Source organism: Ursus americanus, chromosome 12 (genome assembly GCF_024610735.1).
Source record: "Ursus americanus isolate L20-20 chromosome 12, mUrsAme1.1.p, whole genome shotgun sequence".
NCBI lineage: Eukaryota > Metazoa > Chordata > Mammalia > Carnivora > Ursidae > Ursus > Ursus americanus.
Genome location: NC_142138.1, coordinates 10,343,903 through 10,370,912, shown reverse-complemented (window position 1 = coordinate 10,370,912; position 27,010 = coordinate 10,343,903). Strand labels below are relative to the sequence as shown.

At 38.7% G+C, this 27,010-nt stretch overlaps 1 protein-coding gene and 1 non-coding gene across 3 annotated transcripts in view; both read right to left on the bottom strand.

The window, feature by feature from the left end:
* Positions 1-2,222: 2,222 nt before the first annotated feature.
* Positions 2,223-27,010, bottom strand: part of ZYG11B (zyg-11 family member B, cell cycle regulator) — an 85,697-nt gene continuing 60,909 nt past the window's right edge. For both annotated transcript variants that reach the window (XM_087865884.1, XM_045799518.2), the window contains 4 exons: positions 25,575-25,772; positions 25,390-25,442; positions 23,921-24,018; positions 2,223-6,944 (listed from right to left, as the gene is read on the bottom strand). In XM_087865884.1, coding sequence (XP_087722010.1) covers positions 6,754-6,944; positions 23,921-24,018; positions 25,390-25,442; positions 25,575-25,772 — 540 coding nt within the window. In that variant the 3' untranslated portion in view covers positions 2,223-6,753. The remainder of the gene's footprint in view (positions 6,945-23,920; positions 24,019-25,389; positions 25,443-25,574; positions 25,773-27,010) is intronic.
* On the bottom strand, positions 17,663-17,766 carry LOC123793837 (U6 spliceosomal RNA). Its single transcript, XR_006780079.1, has one exon. It is a non-coding gene; the product is annotated as a U6 spliceosomal RNA (small nuclear RNA).

Here is a 27,010-nt window from a genome sequence, read left to right as displayed (position 1 = left end):
AAAATGGTTCCTTTTATAATGTGTATTAATGGGAAGTGACAGGAGATCTAAGGTTTTTTTGTTTTAAATGATTTCTATGCCCAATGTAGGGCTCAAACTCTTTTATTATTTTTTTTAAAGATTTTTTTGTTTGTTTGTTTATTTGACAGAGAGAGATAGCCAGCGAGAGAGGGAACACAAGCAGGAGGAGTGGGAGAGGGAGAAGCAGTCTCCTAGCGGAGAAGCCTGATGTGGGGCTCGATCCCAGAATGCTGGAATCACGCCCTGAGCCCAAGGCAGACGCTTAACGACTGCGCCACCCAGGAGCCCCAAGTAGGGCTCAAACTCTTTTTTTTTTTTTTAAGATTTTATTTATTTATTTGACAGAGAGACAGCCAGCGAGAGAGGGAACACAAGCAGGGGGAGTGGGAGAGGAAGAAGCAGGCTCCCAGCGGAGGAGCCTGATGTGGGACTCGATCCCGGAACACCGGGATCACGCCCTGAGCCCAAGGCAGACACTTAACGACTGCGCTACCCAGGCGCCCCAGGGCTCAAACTCTTGATCAAGAGTCGCTTGCTCCGCTGTCTGAGCCAGCCAGGTGCCTGAGCAAAGGTTTTTTTCATTTTTGGCTCTTAGATTCACATCCCTGTCTAGGAGGGATATTCACTAGAGATGGTCTTTGAGTCAATACAAGATGATTTTAAACAGCTGTCCTACTGAATGCATGGGAATAAGCCATTCATTTGCAGCATCTGGCTACTACTGCCATTCCCCCAAACCCGTTCCAAAGGCTTACTTCTGAAAGCTAAGAGCTCACTGTGGGTACTCCTACCCTAGGATTTGCTCTTTCATAGGCTGGAGCCTGTGTAACGGCTGAATTTTGAGACTGCATTAGAATCTAAAGTTATGAGACAAAAATGATTAATGTAAATGCTCACAGTTTCTACCATTCACCCCCTCCTCTCAATTTGAGGAGTTAGGCAGTTAGATCAGTTCACTAGACTCCTAAAATACAGATTAAGAATGGAGAATGGGAGATGGAAGGGTAATGGGGAGGAAAGGAAGAATTTAGTCAAGAAAGATTGGGTCTATCTACATAATAAAAACTGTGACAAAGGGTGAGGGAGGAGGAAGAGTGGAGGACTTTTAAATTTTTCCTTTTTGGAGTGTTGGCTATACATCACAGCTCATCCACTTATTTGGTTAAATATTAGCCAAAAGTATTTCTTTTCCTCAATATGTATGGCCCATAGTGATACCATCTACTAATGAGTGAATTACTGGACAGATAACAAGTTGAAACTAGTAATTATTATAAAAATTATAGTAACACTTAAAAACAAACAAACCCTGTCACCCTGACACAGCTAACCTCATGTTTGTGTATTAGTGAAGCAATACTGTTTGTAGTGACCATTCATTAACAATTCTATAGCATTTAAACACTAATACTGCCTTAGAACACCTCAGGGGCAATCTCCACTTCTCTGACCATTTGGTGCACATTGTTTTCTGTACCATTCCTTTGATGCTTAATCACATAATGCCTAAGATCTAAGAAATCTCATGCTATTATGTAACAATACGGTAGGGAAGAGAGGCCCACAAGATTGGAAGTTGGAAATAAAAACTATAGGGCAGAGTCTGTCACTGACCTCCTGTGCGACAGACAAGATCATTTTATCTAAGACTACATTTCTTCAACTACAAAATGAGTTTCTGAAACTAAAATAACTAAGGATTCTTCCTGGCTATGTGGTTCTTATACTTTGTTGTTTGGTAAACTCCCTCATTAAATGTACTTAATATACATAATATCAGTTAATTATCTCAATAGTTGTGTGAATGGATGTCAACCCAGATATTATGCTCTCTAGGAAGCTCTCTAGGAAGGTTGTGTAATGGGTGCCCACTCTGGATTAAGTGTGATCTCCCTGCCTCTATAACAAGCACTTTGGACTGGTCTGTGATAAAATGTTAAATAATATTTATATGCTTAATATTTCTTCTCCAAAAAAACTATAAGTTCCCTGAGGGACTTATAAATTACATAAGTTCCAACACTTTAACAGTACCCACAATAGGTATTCAATAAAATGAATGAATGGAGTTCCAATCCTAGAAACTCCTGCAGTAAAACCACTGGTAAGCAATTGTTACAAGTGAATAACCAAGGAATCTAAATCTTGCATTAAATTTAAGGCAAATGACTAGAAATAAAGTAGACAAGGCACACTTTACATAAAATTTATAACATTTATTTAGGCAAAAAAAAAAAAATCCCAAAACAAAACTCTGTACACACACAACATTAATACCTAAGTGATGTCCTGATTTAAAATATAGCATGATTCATGTACAGAACACTCCCATTCATCTGGCCACAGTGAGAACAGTGCCTTCATTCCAGATAACTGAGAGCCTTTGAAATGAACACATTACACTTCCCAATGAATTTTTCATATCCTTTGAAAGGAGCTAAACTCTTCCAACAGAATTCAAGCAAAAGATAGCTTTTCTCTTACAAGTCCCCGGGAATCTGACAGTGGGAATTCTACAAAAGTCAAGGATTTAAAAATTTTATTCTTGCAGATTATCTGAGTATAAATCTTGACATTAACATCATCCCATTTTTAAAGAAAAAAATGCTCTCAAGAATTTCTTGCTTTTATGAAAGTGTATCTCAGCTTTCATTAGCTAAGTAGCTTGCTTCTAAACTAATTAAAATAATCTTAAAAGAACCCATCTGAACAGTTTTTCCAAAAGTAAGTTCAAAATTAAGCATATACTATTAATGAACTAGATTTATGATTTCCCAGAATAATTTTGATCAATGTGGATTTTCTAAATATTCTTAATAGCCATTCTATCTGGCTCTAAAGGTTGGTTGTGCCGTCCAAACAAACTTTGCTTCATCCAGAGAAATGAGAAACAGCATTGATTTTCCCATAATTTCCCCCAAAAAATTGGGTGATGGGAGAAACAGGCAGAGAAAGCTCTTTCTCAGACTACCAATCAGTTAACATAGAATGTCTTAGGTTAAGATTTGGAAACTAAAGAATGCGTAATGAGGACTGTACCGTATCATGCAAAGTCTGTGAGATACTAAAAAAGATGAAGCAATTACTCATTTAAAGCACATTCAGCAAATTCCTATCCTACTGCTATTCTCATCACTGGATGAAGGCCGGATTTGCATTATTACTCAAATAGTGCATGAGTTAACACCAAAAATGAAAAACGTGTCAATACAAAGCAAATGGTAAAGATTAAACACACGACATCCACACAATCATTTGAAACTGCTACAATGGATTTGAGAGGGAAGCCAACTGCTCTGTAAACTGTCTTGGTACACTACTCTGAAGCCCTGTCCATATCAAGTTCCCAAACGAGTAACATACGGATAAAACTGCCCACACCAGCTGATATTATGATACTGCCTTTAACGTAGACTTTCAGTTTAATAATACTGTTTACTCCATAATAAAAGTTGCACAATGACCAAATAGTGTAAACATACCAGTAGAGGGCAGGAGAGGGGTGGGTTTCAACATAAACAAAACTAAGTTTGTTCCCCCCCCACCCCGACCTCTTTTCAACCTTGGGTAATGCTGCCGCACGTTGTTCTATGGGTGGTCATGCATTTTAAAACACTAAGCCAAAATCATCATTCATTAATCTAATCTATCATAACTTAGCACATGAAATATGTTTTCATAAAGATGTGCTCCAAAGGGCTAGAAGATGGCCCAATGCTCTCTTGACACATAGCATAATTAAAACATACAGCTAAATAAAAGTGATGAGGGAGAAAAAGGGCCAACTCAAAAGGTCTCAATAGTAAGAACAACTTTCTAGGCTGGATAGACTGATGTTTTTAAACATGAATCTTTGATTCTTTGGAAGTTTGCAAACAAAAGCGATCATGAAATTAAAGCCCCGTAGCACCCTTCCATGGTGACTCACCTCCACTTTGGGTAATTAAGTTGACTATTGCTACCAAATGGCATTTCCGTCCAGGGCTAAAGAGCAGCAATATTTAAGGTCAATACCTGGAACTGTGGGTCTGATAATTTTAAAAAGCCTCAACTAAGATCAGTAGCCACTGAGTCCTTGGCCAGAGGGTAAATTAACCCCTTATTATTACTTGATTTATGTTTCTTTTCAACTGCCAACGGGAAAATGATTTTTTAGAATATAGAGACCACAAGCAAAACTTACTTGATGAAAAGAATGAGATATCTTATTTTTGCTTTAATTTCAGACCATTCTTGTTTTACTCAATGATACCAACATGCATCATTATACTCTAAAAAAGTCTAATTCCATTTCCTTTGGTAGACCTAAACCTTGCTGCTGCTTGTGGACTGTTGGGAGTGACATTTTGCAATATCTGAGTGCACCAATGATTTAAGCAATGAGTGGTTCAACCCTAGTCTAAATTGTGCTTGAAACAGCACCTCTAAGCCACTGAAGAGGTAACCCTTGAAGGCACCAAGTACTGTTACATTCCAGTATACACGTGTAAAAGGGAAGCCTACCAGATTCTAACTGTAGACACAGGCCAGTTATGCCTCATAATTTCAATATATACATCTACTATATTTTAGCCAGATTCAAGACCTTACAGACACTTCTGTGCCTTAGATACACAATTTTAAGAACCATCCCAACCACAAAGGCACTACAATTTTTATATATGGGATGTGATCAATTATTTTGCTTTTAAGACTCAGAAATATCCCACCATTACCAATGCTCAAAGTAGTGAGTTTAGAATTAATTTTAAATATTTTTGAGTCTTCATCTATCAAGTTATTCTGAATAATGAAGGGAGTTATTGTTTTCTGTACATTTTTAGCTATTTCTGAAAACAATTTATAAAGATAAAAACCTAAGATTAGTCTATAAGGAACATGCACTTTTGTCTTGAACAAGACATAAGAGAAACTTGAAGCCAAACTTCTCAAACAGGCTTTCCCTTAACTATGCAAGTTAAGAGACCTGGAGATAGTCAACATAGATAGCAACTTTCAAGCCAGTGTAGGCCATCCTATTTTCTACATTTTGCCTTAGACATTAAAATCTGGGAAAAAGGGGGAAAGTTAAAAGAATTTTCCACTTCCTCTGAAATAGACAATCTGTGAAAATTTTTCTTGAGCCTATAAAAATTCCTTAAACCAATTAAGTCAGAAGTAACCCAGAATATAATATGGTTCTTAATAGTTCTAAATACCTATTTTCTTTTATTTTAAGTTTTCATCCCTGCGAAGGAGTCACAAAATAATTCAAGTATGATTTTTGTGATAGTGGTTTGAAATACATATGTCAAAAATGTTATCAGCATACTAATAAGCCAGCTCCTTTCTAAATAAAAATGCTTCTAAATAAATCACCATAATTTAAACATACCATTTAAATCTCTACTGAAAACATTTTGGCCATCTACAAAAACACAGTGACCTGAAATTGTCATTAACCTTATTCACAAACTAAAATTTAAAATGGAAATTAAGTTTCTTGGTGACTTGCTGCCTCCCAACTTTCATTACTGACATAATGATAACTGATTCTTTACTATGCTGTAACAGTATCATAACGGAAAGGTAATTGTCTACAAAATAAACCATCAAAAATATTTCCTTTTATGCACCACAACTAGAATCACTACATTTAATAATAGCCTAGTGCTTCTCATTCATTTTTGGCAGTGAGATGTGGACATCTTTCTCCAACATGAAAACATTAAGATACATGTATTTTGAAACAAAAGAAAATTTAACTTATTGTGACAAAATTTACTGTTGCTAACTGTATTTTAACTGAGCAGGTAATACCATGTGTAGTCTCTATTTCACTGAACAAGATGACTTTGAAATAGAGGGAAAAGAATGGTCAGTTTTAACAAGAGACAATTTTATAAAAATTCACATTTTCACAACAGTATGACATATAGAGATTCAGAGAGTTAATGTTTAACACAGAATGCTGTAATGTATTTCAATGTGATGCCTGGGGAAATATTTCTAGAGAGTAACCAGCAGTCTGCGTAGGGAGCAGCAGCCCATGCTCCCAGGAATAAATATGAACAACAAGCTACTGCTCACTGCCTCAGGAGAGGTGGGTTCCAGAAGGATAGCTTGTTCCAGTTTAAAAACCATACTATAAGAGTAGACCTTTCTCCAGTTCCTAATCTCTTTTCTCCTTTACTAGTTTGCTAATATGTTTTTTCTGCCAACCACCCAGGTTCCAGTCAGTGAGTAGCTTTCCAAGAGGACTCGGATTTCCGTTCTTTCACACTAAGAAGGACATCTTATAAAAGGTACACAGACAGAGAATAAAGGCATTTTATACAGAAGCAGTATAAAACTTACAACTGAAGCAGTGCCAGAAATCAGGTTAACAGCTTATCTGAAGCTGCAAATTGATTGGGAGGGACTTTAAGATCAGAAAAGTCTGGCCTAAGGGTTCGTGCAAACTTTTCATAAAACTGTAGAATTTCAAGCACAGGTAAGTTCAAACACAGAAATATGTGGAAAATTTCCTAAAAGGCAATGATGAAGGAAGAGACCCTTCTTGCCTCAGAAGTTAAAAATCACAAGACAAATTAGAGACTGTTCACATGGGCAGTACTGTACACCATCAATCCGAAACTGATCTTATGACTCTCATCATAGAAACCCCTAAAACATCACAGAGGATAAGATATTCCAAATGAACCTATCACAAAAAGGATTCCTGTGATTCAATTATCCAATTACCTATGGCTATCAATTCAGTCTAGCCTGCGGCTGCTTTTTACAGGGCGGTGGTCTGCCATGGCGCACAATGTGTTTTTCTAAGCTGTCCAAAATGGCCACCGCGATCTGTTGGACGTGGGGATCAGTCTGTTCATGTTCTTTGATGTTGTATAAATGCTGCAGTCCTCCTTCCTCAATCAGCATGCTGCAATACCTTGAGGCTGAAAAAGAAGAGAGAGAGCTTTTCTTACAACACTGAAAAATTATCCCACACACAAAAAAATTCTTTTTTCACTTAAATCTTAGCTATTTTGTTATTGACCACTAACATATGCTACACCTTGATAAATACCACCTTAATGATGTTATGTTTACACTGCAAGGCCCCACAAATAATAATGATTCTCTCATTCTCATATATATATATATACATATATATATATTCATATATATATGGTTCCCTTATATATGGTGTGTGTGTGTATATATATATATATATATATATGGTTCCCTTATCAAGGCTTCCATAGCTGTGGGGGGGGGGGGGCGTCAGTGTTGGTCCCTCATATCCACCCTCTATTTGGAAAGAAGGGACAGGAGAAAACTGCTTAGAGGGATGTTTTAACCAATCCTCTTCCTCCCTGTCCTCGTACAATAACTGGGATGGAAGAACAATGGAGGTATGTAGAAATTTTAAAAGTTATATGGAAAAGCATAGACAATTACTTTAGACATGGTAAAAGAAACATCTGTATGTTCTTAAACTCAAGGTTTGATAAAAGTACCCTTCCATGGGGCAGGTTGTATGCGCTTTATCAGACATGTGATTTGCAAATATTTTGATCCAGTATGTGTATTGGCTTTTTATTCTCTTTAACAGTGCCTTTCAAAGAACAGAAGTCCTTAAGTTTGATCAAGTGCAATTTAGCATTTTTTTCTTTTGTAGGTCATGCTTTTGTGCATATTTAAGAAATTTGTGGGGCACCTGGCTGGTTCAGTTGGTAGAGCATGCAACTCTTGAAATCAGGGTTGTAATTTGAGCCCCACGTTGGATGTAAAGATTACTTAAAAAATAAAATTTTAGGGAAACCTGGGTGGCTCAGTCGGTTAATTGTCCGCCTTCAGCTCAGGTCATGGTCCTGGGATCGAGTCCCACGTTGGGCTCCCTGCTCAGTGGGGAGCGTGCTTCTCCCTCTCCCTCTGCCCCACCCAGCCATCCCCCTGCTCATGCTCTCTCTCTCAAAACAATAAAATCTTTAAAAAGATTTAAAATTTAAAATCTTTAAAAAGAAATAAACATCTTTAAAAAATTTTGCCTAACGCAAGGTCTCAAAGATTTTCTCCTGTTTTCTTCTAGAATTTCTATTTATTTATTTATTTATTTATTTATTTATTTATTTATTTATATTAGACAGAGACAGACACAGCGAGAGAGGGAACACAAGCAGGGGGAGTGGGAGAGGGAGAAGCAGGCTTCCCGCTGAGCAGGGAGCCCCATGCGGGCTCGATCCCAGAACCCTGGGATCATGACCTAAGCCAAAGCCAGACACTTAACGACTGAGCCACCCAGGCGCCCCATCTTCTAGAATTTTTAAATCGTTTTTTGTTTTATATGTATGACCAATTAAGAGTTAATTTTTGGGGGTGCTTGGCTGGCTCCATTGGAAGAACATGCAACTCTTGATCTCAGAGTCATGAGTTCAAGTCCCATGTTGGATGTAGAGATCACAATCAGCCAATCAATCAATAAGTAAATAAGAGTTAATTTTTGTATGTTGTCCAAGGTCTGAAAAAGGTCACTTTTTTAAAGTAGGTTTTTCTTTTAATTTTTTTAGTAAGCTCTATACTCAATGTGGGACTTGGACTCATGACTCCAAGAACAAGAGTTGGTCTTCCGACTGAGCCAGCCAGGCACCCTGCGCTTTTTAGCATACAGAGATCCAGTTGCTGTGGCACCATTTGTTGAAAAGATTATCATTTCTTTATTGCATTTGCTTTGAACTTATGTCAAAAATTAATCAGCCACATATGTATAGGTCTATTTTTGTATTTTCTACCCTGGTCCATTGAACCATCTTTGTCTATTTCTATGCCTGGACTTGCAATTGATGTCTAAAGTGATGGCAGTCACTTTTTAAGGGACTGGCCCTTAACCTACGGGATCTGACACTCTCCAGGTAAATAATGTCAGAATTGAATTCAATTTGTAGAACACCCAGTCAGCGTCTGCCAAGAACTGGGGTGTGGAAAAAACACACATTAGAACCAGTGTCAGAAGTGGAATTTGTTATAATGGCCCTGGCTCATAAAAACATGTAGTTTGGGAAGAGAAAAGATGAAAGATGGGATGAAAAACCTCTGATTCCTGGGTGGCCAGGTATTCACCACGGTATAGAATAACAGCTGTGTGTTGCAATCAGTTACTAAAGGTGTAAGTTGCCAAGAGAATTTAGAAACGGATCTAAACCTGACCAGCAAGCAACTGCTTGTGGCAGTGGTTAGGCCAAATAATCAAGATAAAGATTCACAAAAGGGCCAGGGTTCTTTGGCATGATTCCTCACTGGGGACTCAAGTCTTGCAGGTAAGGCTGGGTAAATTGGCCAGGGAATGCAGAAGTTACCAAAACCAACTGTCGAAGCCCCGATACGGGCTATAATTAGACTGAGAGAAAATAAAAATGTAAGGGTTGATGGAATTATGAAAGTTGGAATGTTTAAACAGGCTTTACATTAAAAAAGTTGTGTTTCCTTTACCTGAATGTTTTATGGGAATGAGTCTGGCTAGGGAACAATTCACCTACCTAGTAATATAAAATCAAAATATGTGGATGAAGTCCTAATGGAGGCCACAGTTAAGAACAAAAGCATTAAAAAAGGGGGGACGGTTAAGCATTGATGGAATTAAACTACAAGTTTGTAGGAGAACTGGTATGGTTAAACAGGCTTTATGTAAAGTGGTTGCATTTCTTTTACCTGACTGTATTATAAGGCCGGACAGTTTATTTGAACAGGGAATGTTTCTCCTACCTAACACTGTAAAACAGAAAGCATGCAAATCCACCATTTAAGCAATGTTAATCAGACATGCTTAATAGGTACCAGAAGATTGAGAAAAGCCTGTACAGTGTAGAATATAGGCTAAAGTGCTGGGAGGGACAATTTCTCTATGACCTACATGAAGGACAGACTGGGACTTCTGGCAAAATCCTGTAAGTGCCTCCCAGAGATGACTACTGGGACTTTGGACTATAGAACTTCCATCTAAGGGGCATTTACTACCTTGCTATTATTAATTGAAACTACCCTTATGACTGAAGAACAAAAAATGATCTTAAAACCTGAAATATGCCTGGTGTTCTGGGTGATGTCAGAGAAACACTCTAATGGGGACGGCAGTGCTAGGAGAGTGCTATAGTGAAATGGAAATGTTTACATAGGATCATGCTACCTGGGGAATGTAAGGAGGATATTATCACGAGCCAGGAGCCTCTTTCTCCCTAGGACCAACTTTGAAACCGCACAAGGAGCTTCTGGATTCTATCATCATTTGGATAGTGCCCTATAGACATTTTCCACTAGCCAACAAAGAGCTGCTCAGTTTGTGGACAGTAGTTCCAAGGTGAACAGATAACATCTTGCTTGAAAGGCCAGCACTCTGACTGAAAAAGGGAAAAAACAAATCAGCGCTGTGGGCTGAATTGCATGCCGTTTCCCCAGCAGTGATTAAAAAATTGGAAAAGTGATAAAAAGGCTGTCTGGGTTTTTACTGACTCAAGGTCAGTGGCCAGGGGCCTGGACATACAGTTGGACACAAGGGCAACAGAAACGGGACTATTAAAGGGACGCTCATATGGGACATGGCCCTATGAGAATCACTGTGGGAATCTGAGAAGTATATTAAAATAGGACATTTCTATCCCCATCAGAAGAACTCCCTTCCAGGTTCAGAAGACAGTTGGAATAGACAAGCAGATATCCCTGCGAACTTGCTCGGGGTAGCCATGTGGGTCCATGAAATAAATGGATATGGAGATACGACAACAATGCAGATATGGGCTGAATTTAGAAATACTCCCCTTGCAATCTCTGAGGCACACATTGCCAGTAAGAACTATTCTATCTGCCAGCAAAAGAGACAGAGACTGCAGTTGGCTATGTGGTAAATTCCCGGCGGTGGAGTGACAGCCGGGGGGGGGGGGGGGCTGATCATAGCTGGCAAGTCAGACCAATGCTGGTAGCCCTGGGGGGGGGGGGCAGGGAGCTATAAATGGGTCTTGACAGAAATAAATGTTGACTCTGGACTGGGCTTCGCTCAGCCAGTGATAGATGTTAACACTCAGAATGCTATAAAGGAACCAAAACATAAGATACTGCACCAATTTGGACAGCCAACTGTCATCTCTTCAGATCAAGGAACATGCTTTACAGTGTTTACTATTGATGACATTCAGGACACACTGCTCCAAAATATGGGCCCTTGGCATATTGACTATCTTAAGCTAAAACAGTTTGAGAAAACAGCAGAAGCAGGAGGGTCACTCTGACTTCCCTCCATCACCCTTCTTCCCTGAAACAGGTCATAAAACTACCACGTGCCTCCCTGGTGCCTGGGTGGTGTACTCGGCTGAGCGTCTAACTCTTCGTTTCAGCTCACGTTGTGATCTCAGGGTCGTGGGATCGAGCCCTGAGTCGGACTCTGAGCTCAGCGTGGAGTTTGCTTGAGATTCTCTCTCCCTCTCCCTCTGCCCCCCCGCTTGTGCTCTCCCTAAAATAAATAAATAAATCTTAAAAAAAAAAAAAGAAAGAAAGAAAAGAAAAAGAAAAAGTACGCTTCCTGTACTAGAAAGAAGGAAGATATTCTTACCACCAGAGACCTTGAATTCAGGGGCTGAGGAATCTGTACAAACAAACCTTGTTTAACTAACCCTTCTTTAAGTCACTCTTCACCATTCACTACTCCTAGCCCAAACATCTGTCTTGTCATTTTTTCACAAATTCGTCTCTTTATCTAAAGGGTAAAAATCTTCCTGTTCTAGTCACTTCAGGGCTTCATTCTTTTTTGAAGATTCCCACATACATTTAAAGTTTTAATAAAATTGGGGCACCTGGGTGGCTCAGTCGGTTAAGCATCTCCCTTTGGCTGAGGTTGTGATCCCAGGGTCCTGAGATCGAGCCCTGAGTGGGACTCCCTGCTCAGCAGGGAGTCTGCTTCTCCCTCTGCCCTTCCCCCTACTTGTGCTCTCTTTCTCTCTCTCAAATAAATAAATAAAATCCTAAAAAAATAATAAAGTTTTAATAAAATGTGTATGCTAGGGGTGCCTGGGTGGCTCAGTCGGTTGAGCGTCCAACCCTTGATTTCAACTCAGGTCATGCTCTCAGGATCCTGGGATCCAGCCCCACCTGGGCTCCATGCTCAGTGGGGAGTCTGCTTGAGATTCTCTCTCCCTCTGCCCCTCCTCCTGCTCACATACTCTCTAAAATAAATAATCTTAAAAAATTTTTTTTTAATGTGTATGCTTTTCTTTGTAAATTTGTCTTTGTCAGTTTAATTTTCTTTCTTTCTTTTTTTTAAGTGGGCCTTTATTTATTTATTTATTTATTTATTTATTTATTTATTTATTTATTTGACAGAGTGAGAGAGACAGTGAGAGAGGGAACACAAGCAGGGGGAGCTGGAGAGGGAGAAGCAGGCTCCCCATGAGGGGCTCAATCCCAGGATCCTGGGATCATGACCTGAGCCGAAGGCAGATGCTTAATGATTGAGCCACCCAGGTGTTCCTGTCAGTTTAATTTTCAGACCCATGTGCTTCCTTGAGGTAGACACCTGGGTCCATGAAATGAGTGGATCTGGGGTACTGCAGCAATGCAGAGATAGGCTGAATCTAGACATATTCTTCTTGTAACCTCTGAGCCACAAATTGCCAGAGAGTTGAATAAAACTTTTCCCACCTTCCAATGTCCAACAATGGGCAGAGAGAGATCTTCCTCAGGGTAACAGTTTCAAAGGACTGGAATGGGCAATTCATTATTGGTTGTTTTAAAAAGCAAGTGGGGGTAGAGGTGGGATATAGGCCTGAAGAGCTGGATTTCATGCCTTTGTGAGAGTATGCTCATGCTCAGTATGAGTAGGGCTAAAGGAGTGTCCCCACTAGATATTAGATATTTTTCTGTTTTTCTCAGAGATCTAGAGAAGAGGCAGTGGAAAGGATGCCGTAATGACTATGTAATTCTTGTTAAGGGAGGATACTGGTAAAATGACTATATAAAATAAATAAACAAACAAACAAACAAACAAACAAATAAATAAATATTTATATATATTCCCCTTCTTCTTCTTCTTCTTCCCATACCACTTAAACTTTTAAAAAATTCCCAACCTGATGCAGTGGTCATAGGACCAGGGCTGCAACTACAAATGGTGGAAGCAGGAATGATTTCTAAGCAAGAAACTGTAACTATGTTTTAAAATATTTTTGTCAGAATTCCCCAGGGTGTAATGGGGATGGATGAGTTGTGCCTTCACTCCATCTGACAGAACTGGGATTAACAGTGAACGCAATTATACTGTCTGGAGGTAAAACCACCCACGAGTTCTGTACTTACATAACCTTACCTTCTCTGAATGAGAGCTGACTCAGTGGGAGACACGTGCTAGACTAGTATTACTGCCTGCAATCTAGCACAGTAGCCAAAACTTATGTCCCTTCCAAAGGTGGAAAAGTTTGGGTATAAATGAAGAGAAAGAGAAATAGTAGCTAAGGGCTGAAATGAACAAATGGGTCATGTCATGAGAAAAATCCAATATAACACTAACACTTTGAAAGAAGCTCAGAGCCAAGAGATATCTTAGCTCAATTTTAGCAGCTGCCTGATAACAATATATGGCTTCACCTTAAGACCGCTTCTGCCTTTGGAAACTAAAAGATCCAATGGAAGCCTGCAAACCTGACTGGCCTTGCCCTGGCAAAAATTTTCATATGATTTGAGTATTAATGACTGAATGGGACTCTCATAATGTACTAGTATCTGTTAACTGTTATGATCCTTTTGTTATAAAGGATCTGTGGTCAAAGATTGGGGTGGCCTGTGGTAGAATAAGAAATGTATTTGGTCTTTGTCTCAGGTTCGTGGCAGACCCCTCAAACCCTTGGAATTTCCCAATAGGAATATCTTGTCATTACCAGGAGTCCCTTTTGAGTACCTGCTAATAAGTGACAGAGTAGAGTCCCTAGACAGCCTCAGAACAGAACTGGTCACCAGAAAGACCAAATGATTAGAGGGTTGGACCTTTCAGCCCCACCCTTGGACCCTAGTAAGGGTAAGTGGGAAGGGCACAGGTTAAGCTCTATAAAAACTCTTGAACAAGAAGATATGATGAACTCTCATGTTGGTGAATACATCCACATGCCTGGAGGATGGTGCACCCCAGTTCTGCAGAGACAGAAGGTCCTGTGCTCAGGACACTCCTGGACCCCGCCCTATGTACTTTTTTTTTTTTTTAAAGATTTTATTTATGTGACAGAGAGACAGCCAGCGAGAGAGGGAACACAGCAGGGGAGTGGGAGAGGAAGAAGCGGGCTCCCAGCGGAGCAGCCCGATGTGGGACTCCATCCCGGAACGCCAGGATCATGCCCTGAGCCAAAGGCAGACGCTTAATGACTGCGCTACCCAGGCGCCCCTGCCCTATGTACTTCTTAACCTGGCTGTTCATCTATATTCTTTATAATATCCTTTATAATAAACTGGTAAGTATAAGTATAAACTGGTAAGTATAAGTAAATGCTTCTCTGAGTTGTGAAATGTTCTAGCAAATTAATAAAACAGAAGAGGGGGTTGTGGGAACCTCCAATTTTTATAACCAGTCAGTCAGAAGCACAGATAAAAACCTACACTTGGTCTTGGCATCTTAAGTGGGGACAGCAGCCTTGTGGGACTGTGAGATCTGATGCCATCTCCAGGTAAATATTGTCCGAAATAAATTAAATTTGTAAGTCACCTAGTCAGTATTGCTGAGAATTGGAGAACTGCTTGGTAAGGTGCCATCCTGGGGCCATAAAACACTGTCTTGATTACTGTAGATTACAGTATGCCTTGAAGTCAGGCAGTCTGAGTCCTCTAATTTTGTTCATTTTTCTAAGTTTGTTTATTTATTTATTTATTTATTTTTTTGAGAGAGCAAGCAAGTGAGTAGGGGAGGGGCAGAGGGAGAGGGAGAGAAAAAGAGAGAATCCTTTTTTTTTTTTTTTTTTACAGATAAAGGAGGCTAAATTTCATTTCCAGTTTGCATGAAAGAGAAGTTGCATACATAAGTTGCAGTACAAAGGATTTGGTTTCAATTTAATGAAGGTCAGTTTCTTTTTTTTGACATATAGGAATAATACTGGTTTAATGAAGATGAGAAAACACCTCGTTTTCATGAGAGAGACAGAATCTTAAGCAGGCTCCATGCTCACCACAGCACCCGACATGTGGCTCGATCTCACAACACTGAGATCATGACCTGAGCTGAAATCAAGAGTTTGGTGGGGTGCCTGGGTGGCTCAGTCGTTAAGCATCCACCTTCGGCTCAGGTCATGATCCCAGGGTTCTGGGATCGAGCCCCATGTTGGACTCCCTGCTCAGCGGGAAGCCTGCTTCTCCCTCTCCCACTCCCCCTGCTTGTGTTCCCTCTCTCGCTGTGTCTCTCTCTGTCAAATAAATAAAATCTTAAAAAAAAAAGAAAAGAAAAAAGAAAAGAAATCAAGAGTTGGATGCTTAACAAACTGAGCCGCCCAGGCACCCCTAAGTTGTTTCAATAGTCTTTGCACTTCTGTATGAATTTTAGAATCAGTCTGTCAATTTCTCTTCAAAAACCTGCTGAGATTTTGACTTGGGCTGTATAAATCTATAATAAATTCAGGGAGAATTGACATTTTAACAATATTAACTCTTCCAATTCATGAATATGGTAGATCTCTCCTTTAGGTAGGCCTTTTTCAATGTCTCTCAGCAGTGCTTTGTTTTTCTGTGTACAGGTCTACACATTTTTGTCAGATATATTCCTAAATATTTCATAGTTTTTGATATAAATGTCATTTTTCCATTTTTTAAACAAATTTTATTTATTTTAAGTAATCTCTCCATGCAACATTGGGCTCAAATTCACAACCCCAAGATCGAGAACTGCATGTTTCTCAACTGAGCCAGCCAGGCACCCCACATTTTTGCATTTATTTTGGTGGTTGTTGTTGGTAAAAGAAATGCAAATGATTTGTATATATTGTGTATCCTAGAACCTTACTAAACTCAATTAGACCTAGTTGCCCTTTTGAAGATTTTATGGGATTTTTCCAATCTGGATGTCTTTTTGTTTCTTTCCTGATCACACTGGACAGAACCTCCATTACAGTATTCAATACGGTGATACTGGACACTCTTGCTTTGTTCCTGATCTTGGCAGGGAAACATTCACATTTAATACCTCACTATTTTTTTTTTTTAGATTTACCTATTTATCTGAGAGAGAGAGGGAGAAAAAGAGAAAGAGAGAAGTGGGGAGCGGCAGAGAGAAACCTTAGCAGACTCCATGCTGAGTGCAGAGCCTGATGCAGGGCTAGATACCACGACCTTGAGATCACGACCTGAGCTGAAACTAAGAGTTGATGCTTAACTGACTGTGCCACCCAGGCGCCCCAATATTTCACTATTAATCTTGATGTTAGCTATAAGATTTCTTTAGATGTTCTTTATCGGGACTGTGTGTTGGATTTTGTCAAATGCTTTTCCTACATCTATGGAAATGATCAGATTGCTTTTCTTTCCTCTTCTGATAATAGGATGGAACATACTGATTTTCAAATGTTAACCCAACCCTTGCATTCCTGGAATAACCTCCCTGGTCCTTTTAATACACTGTTAGGTTCCATTTGTTAGAAAATTGTTAAGAATTTCCTCATCTCTGTTCATGAGAGATATTCAGTAATTTTCTTTTCTTATAATGTCTTTGCCTGGTATTGATATCAGGGTAATTATGACATTCTTTTCCCCCTAACTTTATTTCTCTCTAAGCTTCAGTTTGGATAGTCTCTATTGTTATGTACTCAATTTCATTGACCTTTTCTTCCATTATCTACTGTTAAGCTCATCCAGACATTTTTCATGTCAAATATTAGAGTTTTAGCTCTAGTATCTCTATTTTATTTTTGTTTCATTTTTTCTTCTGTTATTAACAGAAGAATATATTCATGTTTTCTTTAAAATCTTCTTTTTTTAAAAGATTTTATTTATTTATTTGACACAGAGAGATAGCGAGAGAGGGACCACAAGTACAGGGGAGCTAGAGAGGGAGAAGAAGACTTCCCGCTGAGCCGAGAGCCTGATGCGGGGCTCAATCCCAGGACACCTGGATCATGACCTGAGCCAAAGGCAGATGCCTAATGACTGAGCCACACAGGTGCCCCTAAAAACTAGGATTGTATCTATAAAAAAAAATTTTGAGGTTACTTTTCTTTCTTCCTCCCTCTCTTTCTTCCTTTCTTTCTTTTCTTTTTTTCTTTTCTTTTCTTTTCTTTTCCTTTCTTTTCTTTTCTTTCTTTCTTTCTTTCTTTTCTTTTCTTTTCTTTTCTTTTTTCTTTCTTTCTTTCTTTCTTTCTTTCTTTCTTTCTTTCTTTCTTTCTTTCTTTCTTTCCATACCACTTTATTCCAACCTGAGCACCTCAATACAAAACTAAACGGTAAACTGTTTTCCTTATTAATTCTGAAATACTGTAAATGTGCAAGTTCTACTAGCAGTTCAACACTCAAATAGATTAAATCATCTCTGACACATGACAGATTTCATATAATGAAAATACCTAAAGCAATTAGTGCAATATACTGAAATGATCAAAATAAACTGAACTTTGGAAAACAAGGGTGCAAGATTGTTATTTATACATTGTTTATTCTGGTTGTAGCCATGAAAAATATGGAACACTTCACAAATTTATGTGTCATCCTTGTGCATGGGCCATGCTTATCTCTTTATCTTCCCAATTTTAGTATATGTGCTGCCAAAGTGAGCCCTTCAGTTTCTTTCTAGTAATTCCATTATCACCATCACTTATGGGTCTGATTTTTCTCCTCGTTATGGGTCATATTTTCCTACTTCTTCCCTCATCTAGCAATTTTTTAAAAAAGGTTTTCTTCATTTAGCTGAGAGAGCGAGCATGTGCACATGAGCAGGGGGAAGGGCAGAGGGAGAGGGAGACAGAATCCAAGCAGACTCCCCACTGAGCGTGGAGCCCAATGTGGGACTTGATCTCATGACCTTGAGATCATGACCTGAGCTGAAATCAAGAACCAGACACTCAACCGACTGAGCCACCCAGGTGCCCCCTCATCTAGCAGTTTTTATCAAATACCAAACATGTTGTTGAGTGTCTAAATTTTGTTGTCTTTTTTAAAGAGTGCTTAGTTTTCCTCTGGCAGAAAGTTAGTTCCCCACAACTATATGATCAATTAATCTTTGACAAAGCAGGAAGAATAGCCAATGGGAAAAAGTCTCTTCAACAAATGGTGTTGGGAAAACTGGACTCCTTTTTTACACCATACACAAAAATAAATTCAAAATGGATGAAAGACCTAAATGTGAGACAGGACACTATCAGAATCTTGGAGGGAACCCAGGCAGCAACCCAGGCTGTAGCAACTTCTCATTAGACGTGTCACTGGAGGCAAGGGAAACAAAAGCAAAAATGAACTACATCAAGATAAAAGCTTCCACACAACAAAGGAAACAGTCGACAAAACTAAAAGGCAGCCTACGGAATGGGAGAAGATATTTGCAAATGGTTATATCTGATAAAGGGTTAGTATACAAAATCTGTAAAGAACTTATCAAACTCAACACCCCAAAACCAAATAATCCAGTTAAGCAATGGACAGAAGACATGACTAGAAATCAGGGAAATACAAATCAAACCATGATGAGATAATACCTCACATCTGTCAGAATGGCTAAAATTAACAACACAGGAAGTAAGAGATGTTGGCGAGAATGAAGAGAAAGAGAAGCCCTCTTACGCTATTGGTGAGAATGTAAACTGGTGCAGCCACTCTAGAAAACAGTATCGAGGTTCCTCAAAAGGTTAAAAATAGAACTACCCTACTATGGAGCAATTGCACTGCTAGATATGTACCTGAGGGATACAAAAATACATTTTAAAGGGGTACATACACCCCAATGTTTACAGCAGCATTATTAACAATAGCCGAACTATGAAAAGAGCCCAAGCGTCCATCAACTCATGAATGGATAAAGAAGATGCGATATATACGTACAATGGAATATTACTCAGCCATCGACAGAATGAAATCTTGCCACTTGCAACGACGTGGATGGAGCTACAGTGTATTATACTAGGCAAACTAAGTAAGTCAGAGAAAGACAAATACTATAGGATTTCACTCATATGTGGAATTTAGAAAACAAAACAGATGAATGTATGGGAAGGGAAAAAAAAGAGAGGGAAGCAAACCATAAGAGACTCTTAATGATAGAGAACATATTGAGAGTTGATGGAAGGAGGTAGGTGGGGGTTGGGTTATACGGGTAATGGGTATTAAGGAGCGCACTTGTGATGAGCACGGGGTGTTATATGTAAGTGATGAATCACTAAATTCTACTCCTGAAACCAATAATACACTATATGTTAACTAATTAGAATTTAAATAAAAATTTGGGGAAAAATATGTTAATTTATTTTCAGAGCAACTTAACTATTTCAAGACTTGTTTTTAAGCTTTTTTAAAGATTGCCCCAGAGAAGTTTTTATTTCAAGGTTCATTTAATCTTTTCTAGCACCTGTATTGAATGCCCTGGGTATTAAGTTCTTTCTGCTCTTTAGAACTCTAGTTCCTGCGTGAGATCCAAGTGTTATTGGGTTAGCAGCAACTTGGTATTTGTTCTATCTCAGGCCCCAAGGAGTCCCTAGGCATTTACCACTTACTAATCAGCCAAAGGAATCCTTAGGAAGATTTCTGGAGTACTTTCTAGATGTAGCTGTCATCTCTGCATTACTCTGCCTCATAAATTCCATAAATTTTGTCCCATACCTCAATCTCTCTTTTTTTTAAAGATTTTATTTATTTATTTGACACAGAAAGAGAGAGAGCACAAGCAGGGGGAGCGGCAGGCAGAGGGATAGGGAGAAGCAGGCTCCCCACTGAGCAGCGAGCCTGGCGTGGGGTTCAATCCCAGGACCCTAGGATCATGACCTGAGCAGCCGCTTAACCAACTTAGCCACCCAGGTGCCCCTCCCATACCTCAATCTTACCAAAGTCTTGATTTCTGTCTCCTCGGTTCAATAAAATTGCTGTGCTGTACTTGGTTCTCTTTCAGGTATGGGAATCTTTGCTGCCTTCTGCTTAATGTCTAGAAAGACTTGTTTCAAATCTTCCCCACTCCACATTTTCTGTTATTAACAGCTAGAGGGCTAGTCTTTTATAAGTTATTATGTCATGGCCCCAGATTATAAGTTTCTACTTATATATATATAATTTTCTATCATGTCTTCACTTATAATAACATGCAAATATACCATCAGGGTATTTCAACATTTAACATTTGTTTATTGCTGGACCTCTAGGTTAGAGTTATTTGCTATTTTAAATAACGGTGTGATGAATATCTCTCACTTAAATAAGTGTTTGGATGTAATTTTAAAATTAAAACTTCTTAAATGTTCATCAATAGGGAAGTGGCTATATAAATTACTGCTAAGTTCATTTATTATTAAGTATAGAGGCATATGTTAAGGGTTGAACTATGTCCCCCAAAAAGACAGGTTAAAGCCCTAATCTCCAGTACTTCAGGATGTGACCCTTGCTCCTAATGTAGTTAAGACGAAGTTATTAGGGTGGACCTTCATCCAATATTACTGGTGTTCTTTGATGAAAAGTGGAGATTTAGACATAGAAATAGATACACACAGAAAACAATATGAAAACACCCAAGGAGAAGATGGTCATCTGACAGGAGTGATGCAACTACAAGCCAAGGAATGTCAAGGACTGGCAGCACATACCAGAAACTAGAAGCAAGGAAAAATTCTCCCCTAGAGCTGTCAGAGAAAAGATGGCCCTAATGACACCTTGATTTTAGATTTCTAGCCTCCAGAACTGAGAGACAAACATTCCTATTTTTTTTTACGATTTTATTTATTTTATTTGAGAGAGAGAGAGAGCATGCACAAGCAGGGAGAGTGGGAGAGGGAGAAGCAGACTTCCTGTTGAGCAGGAAGCCCAATGTGGGGCTCAATCCCAAGACCCTGGGGTCATGACCTTACCCAAAGGCAGATGCTTAACCGACTGAGTCACCCAGGCACTCCAAACATTCCTGTTGTTTTAAGTCACCCACACGTGGAACTTTGTTATGAGTACTAGGAAACTAATATGCCATACAATAAAGATTATGTGATGATTAAAAATCATGTTGTTAAACTTTCTAAAATATGGGGAAATGCTCATTATAATGTGTGAAATATTATTCCCATTTAACAAATGTGGAAATTAAGATCCCAGGCTTAATAATTTGCTCAAGCTGGCATACACAGTAACTGTGGAACATGATTTGAATCCAGGTAGATTCCTGTGTGCCCTTAATTACTACACCATACTATCTCTTAATTATTAAAAGCTGTAAGCAACATTAGAACTTTTATTGCAAACTGTGAAGTTAACTCCATTTAAACATAAACAAAATGAGCCTGGGAAGTAAGAATGCAGAAACCTGAACTACTGGAGTTGGAGATAAAATACCTAACATTCCCCAATTACAGTGCATTTTATTTATTGTCTTTTTTTTTTTTTTTTTGAAGTAATCCGTATACCCATTGGGGGGCTCAAACTCACAATCCCCAGATCAAGAGTCTCATGCTTTACTGACTGAGCCAGCTAGGTGCCCCTATAGTGCATTTTATTTTTCATTTCATTTCAGATTTTATTTTTAAGTAATCTCCATACCCATTGTGGGGCTTGAACTTCAAACCCCAAGATCAAAAGTTGCATCCTCTACCAACTAAGACAGCAAGGCACCCTGCCCCCCCACCTACAGTGCATTTTCGAATAAATTTTTCAGGGTGGTCACTCCACAGAGTAAACTTAAAAGAACACCTACACCTAAAAGTAGTCATTAAAAAAAAAACACACTTACATGAAAATACACTATTCTTTGTTACGCTTTCTCTTATAAAACCATGAAAAGCCCATTCCTTGAGTAATGAGGAAAGAAGCCTAGAGATTAGAGGTTGGGTATAACATAGGATAGGCTGTTAAGAAACTATTATTGTAGGGGCGCCTGGGTGGCACAGTGGTTAAGCGTCTGCCTTCGGCTCAGGGCATGATCCTGGCCTTATGGGATCGAGCCCCACATCAGGCTTCTCCGCTAGGAGCCTGCTTCTTCCTCTCCCACTCCCCCTGCTGTGTTCCCTCTCTCGCTGGCTGTCTCTCTCTGTTAAATAAATAAATAAAATCTTTAAAAAAAAAAAAAAGAAACTATTATTGTAGGGACAATAAAAAGAGGAAATTTTTGGATCGGAGGCAGCTTATGGTTATGAATAAACTGGGAATTTAGTAGGAAGGGTCTGAAAAGTTTCCAGGTAGAAATTTAGTTGGGTACAAGTTTTGTCTGTCACATCCCATTCCTTAAACCCTCCTCCCCTGTCTATCTGACATAAAAGAGTTTTTGCCTTTTTGCAGTATGCACTGAGTTTTCATCAAAGAATAAGAAAGTACCTAATAAAATGTTACTGCTATCTCCTATAAGACTATTGTTAAAAACAACACTCACGTTCCCTATATGAGGCCAATTATAATATCACCCCTATCGAGGTCCTATAAAAGAAATTTAATTTGTAGTTAATTGCTCAGAAAAGCTTTCCCAATGAGGATATGGAACAGTTTTTCCTCCTTATACAGAAAAAGAATCATGTAGCTGATTATTTGCAGCCCAGTCACAAAAAGAACATGAATCACCATGTATAGTCTTTTATTTTCCCTATAGTCTTTAATTTCTTTTCAAATCATTTTTCCTTGATCCTGATTTCTAATTTCAAATATTCTCATTTATACTTAAAGTGTTTCTACTATTAAAGTGTTTCTTGTGTAATTTTTCAAATCATTTACAAAATGAGTTTTTATTAATAAATGAACAACAAAGAGTTATATCACAACCCTCAAAAAAGAGTAATACAGAATCTGATCTAAAGTCTTTGCTTCTCCTCCGGGGCGCCTGGGTGGCTCAGTCGTTAGGCGTCTGCCTTCGGCTCAGGGCGTGATCCCGGAGTCCTGGGATCGAGCCCCACATCAGGCTCTCTGCTGGGAGCCTGTTTCTTCCTCTCCCACTCCCCCTGCTGTGTTCCCTCTCTCGCTGGCTGTCTCTCTCTCCATCAAATAAATAAATAAATAAATAAATAAATAAATAAAAATAAAAAAATAAAGTCTTGCTTCTCCAGAGACATGGGTGCTGAGAGCAACTTCTTATTAAACAATGGAATTTTGCGTGGATGAGGATTGGGCACTGGAATGAACCATAAACACTGGATTGCCTTAAAACTTTTGCTTTTTGCATATGGACTCACTGTAGGCTCCTAATCTTCATATTCCATGAGGTCAGAACTGTGCCTCCTTCACCACTATCATTCAGTATCTAGTATTAATATCATTAATACTAGTATTAATGTCATTAATATTTAGTATTACTAAGCTAATTCTGAAAGAATAAATTTGGTTTATAACCTAAGATTCTCTGTCACTCTCTCTCTCTTTTTTTTAACGATTTTATTTATTTGATAGAGATTGGGAGGGGCAGAGGGAGAGGGAGAAGCAGACTCCCCGCTAAGCGGGGAGCCTGATGCGGGCCTCAATCCCAGGACCCTGGGATCATAACCTGAGAGAAAGGCAGATGCTTAATGTACTGAGCCACCCAGGAGTCCCTCTCTCTCTCTTTTTTTAAGTAATCTCTCTGTCCAGCGTGGGGCTTGAACTCATGATCCCGAGATCAAGAGTCATATGCTTTACCAACTGAGCCAGCCAGGCACGCCTAAAGATTCTCTTATACTGTATCTTTTAAAATCTGTGTCCTTAAAAAAATCACTTCAATGTACCATGTAGAAATGGGTTTCCTATCTAAGGAGAATTTCACTGAAAAAAGAAAAACACAGTTCTTTTTGGTACGTACGATTCTTGCTGCAGACATGTTGCATGGCCCAAACTGCCCAGAGCTGGACTCCTGGTGTTGTAAAACAGCCAAGTAATGGGAAAAATGGATTAAAGGACCTAAAATTTCAAAAGAAAAGAGTAAAAGTTATATCCTATACTCAGTGTCACTTTCTAAAGCAATAGTTACTGAGCTTTTCATTCTAGAAATTTCATCTACTATTTTCAAACTAATGTAAGTGAACTATAGAACATCTTTTCTTTGTCTTAGCCATTTGAGAAAGGATTGTATTCAGATAAAAGTTTTGGTACAAAAGATAGAAGGTGACCAGAATAAGGTACTAACAGAGAGAAATATTTTTTTCAAAAGTACTCTTCTGGTGTTGAAGATAAACATTTGAAGAATAGCAGATTTTGGTTTGGAAACCTAGAAAAGGGGGAGTCAGTTGATAACTAACTGGTAGAACACCATGAAGGTCTAAAATTAGCCTTTCTATTTCTATTGGTCTTCTGCCCCAAAATAGGTAGAACATAAATTGGAGGAAATCAAAAATGTTGGCAGTATCAGCATTTATGAAGTAGAGAACAAAAGATGCGATAATATTATTTATGCAGCAATATGGAGTACTTCAGGTAATTAGTAAATTAGCTATCAAGTCACCTAATTGTCATAAACAGTTAGGCATCCAACATGCATTTAAGAAATTATTACAAACTGTTTCCCCGAACTAACCTGGTGCTACTTCTAGTTCTCCCAACGTGTCATCTTGTCTTGGATCTCTTTGCGTTAATACATTACTTCTTCTTCCTAAAATCTTCTGCCCCTACTTAGTTATCTCTCAAAATTCAGCTCATAATCTACTTCCTCTGGAAGCTTTTTACCACTTTCTAGTGCATTTAAGTACTGTCATCTTTAATTTCATAGTGCTCTATTCATATAACTAGCTAAACAGTGAATTATATCTGATTCACATTTTGTTGTCCCTCACTAGGTTGGTTGTAAGGTTTCTTTTTTTTTCTTCTTTTTTTTAAGGATTTATTTATTTTAGAGACAGAGAGAGAGCATGAATGGGAGGGGCAGAGGTAGAGTGAGGGAGAACCTCAAGCAGACTCCATGCTGGCTCCACATGGCTCAGACTCACAATCCCGAGATCACAACCTGAGCCAAAACCAAGAGTTGGACACCCAACTGACTGTGCCCTCCAGGAACCCCAGCTTTAAGGTTCTTGTGTGTAGGCAACATGTCTTACTCATCTTTGAATTTCAAGAGCACAGAACAAGTCCTTGGCATGTGTCTTCAATAAATGTGGAACGAAGGAAGAATTGATAAATGACAGGTAGCAGAAAAAAGTAAAAATAGTTTGATCCTTTTAAAAGCCAGTGAAAAGACAGATGCCTGAGGGAAAATACATTATACATCTAGTAGGAATGATCTCTAAGCAAGCAAAATGACTAGGTTACTAGCTTAATATTAATTATCTTGCTAATTACCTGTATGCTACCATCTCACACTCTGGAGTTGGCCATTTCAAAATAGCTGAATGCTGCAAGACACAAGACACACAAGAAAGAACACAGTATTTATTTAGCACTGCATTATTGTATTACAAGACTCTGATAGTTTAACTACTATAAATGTTGTTTGTATGCTTCTAGAAAATACCAAATGACCCTACCAGATCATCCAGAAGAGAATTCCTCTGGCTACGGCTCAATGTCCAAGCTTGTTCACCTCTAGATATTAAATGGGCAATAATTCCAGCTGCGAAGTAACTGACTTCCACTTCAACACTATGTAGGAGGCTACTGATGTGGTCTATAAAATCCTTCCACATTAATTCAGAATGCAGTTCTTGTACTTCAGCTATATTATTCTGGAAAAAAAAAGATATAAAAATTAAAGTCTTATGAATAGTAAATGGCTAAATGACCCTTTGCATTCTAAGAAGTAACCTACTGTGCATAATAACAACAGGCTTCACCTTTTGTGCATATGCTAATACATGTTTAAATCATTGCAATCTCTGTTCCTTCTTAGAATGGCTTCCCTAGGCAGTACAAAAGAAGACCTCTGTTCACATGGGAAACGACTGAGGGGTTTCCAATTTAGACTGTGGTTGATCTTCCAAAGGATCTAAGATCCAACTTACTACTCCAAAGATTAATCCTCATTCTTAAAACTTCATTTGATCTATTACATAATAGTAATTCTCCCTAACATGTTGATTCAATTTCTTAGGAACCAAGACCCTGAACTTTTGATTGTTAAGAGACTATTCACTCCCTAACTTAAGTCATTCTATAATAAATGAAAGTGAAAGGCATCATGTCTAAACGTATACTTTGTAAGGACTAACAAGTTTTCTTCTTCAATATGAAAAAGAGTGAGGGTAGAAGAGACAAGTTTAACTCTACACTTTAGAATGTGCATAATCTATTTTCCACCGGCATCAATGATTAATCATCACCCCTCTCTAATCTCACACATTTAAATAAGAAAAGGGATTTCAGGGGCACCCGGGTGGCTCAGTCAGTTAAGTGTCTGCCTTCAGGTCAGGTTATGATCCTGGGGTCCTGAGATCAGGCCCTTCATTGGGCTCCCTGCTCGGCAGGGAGTCGGTTTTTCCCTCTCCCGCTGCCCCTCGCCACTGCTCATGCTTTCTCTGTCTCAAATGAATAAATAAAATCTTTAAAAAAGAAAAGAAAAGGCATTTCACATTCATTTTTCATATTCTTCCCTATTTATATTTTTTACATAGCATTTTTATAGTGACAAAAACAAGAAAAGAAAAGAAAGTAAAGAAACAATGACCCTCTGAGAAGGACAGACAGTATGCCAAAACAAAGTCCAAGACTCTTTAAAGAAAAACAATAAGATCCAGCAAAAATCAATATGAATTCCACAATTACCGGTAGCCAGCCAAAAATGATCAGGCATACAAAGAGTCAGGAAAATATGATGCAAAACGAAGAGAAAAATCAATCACTAAAGATGGGCTCAGAAATGACAGGGATAATAGAATTAGCATACAAAGACTTAAAACAGTTACTATAAATGTTAAAAATATGACTCAGGATGAAAGGAAAACATAAACCTGAGGAGAGAAAATGA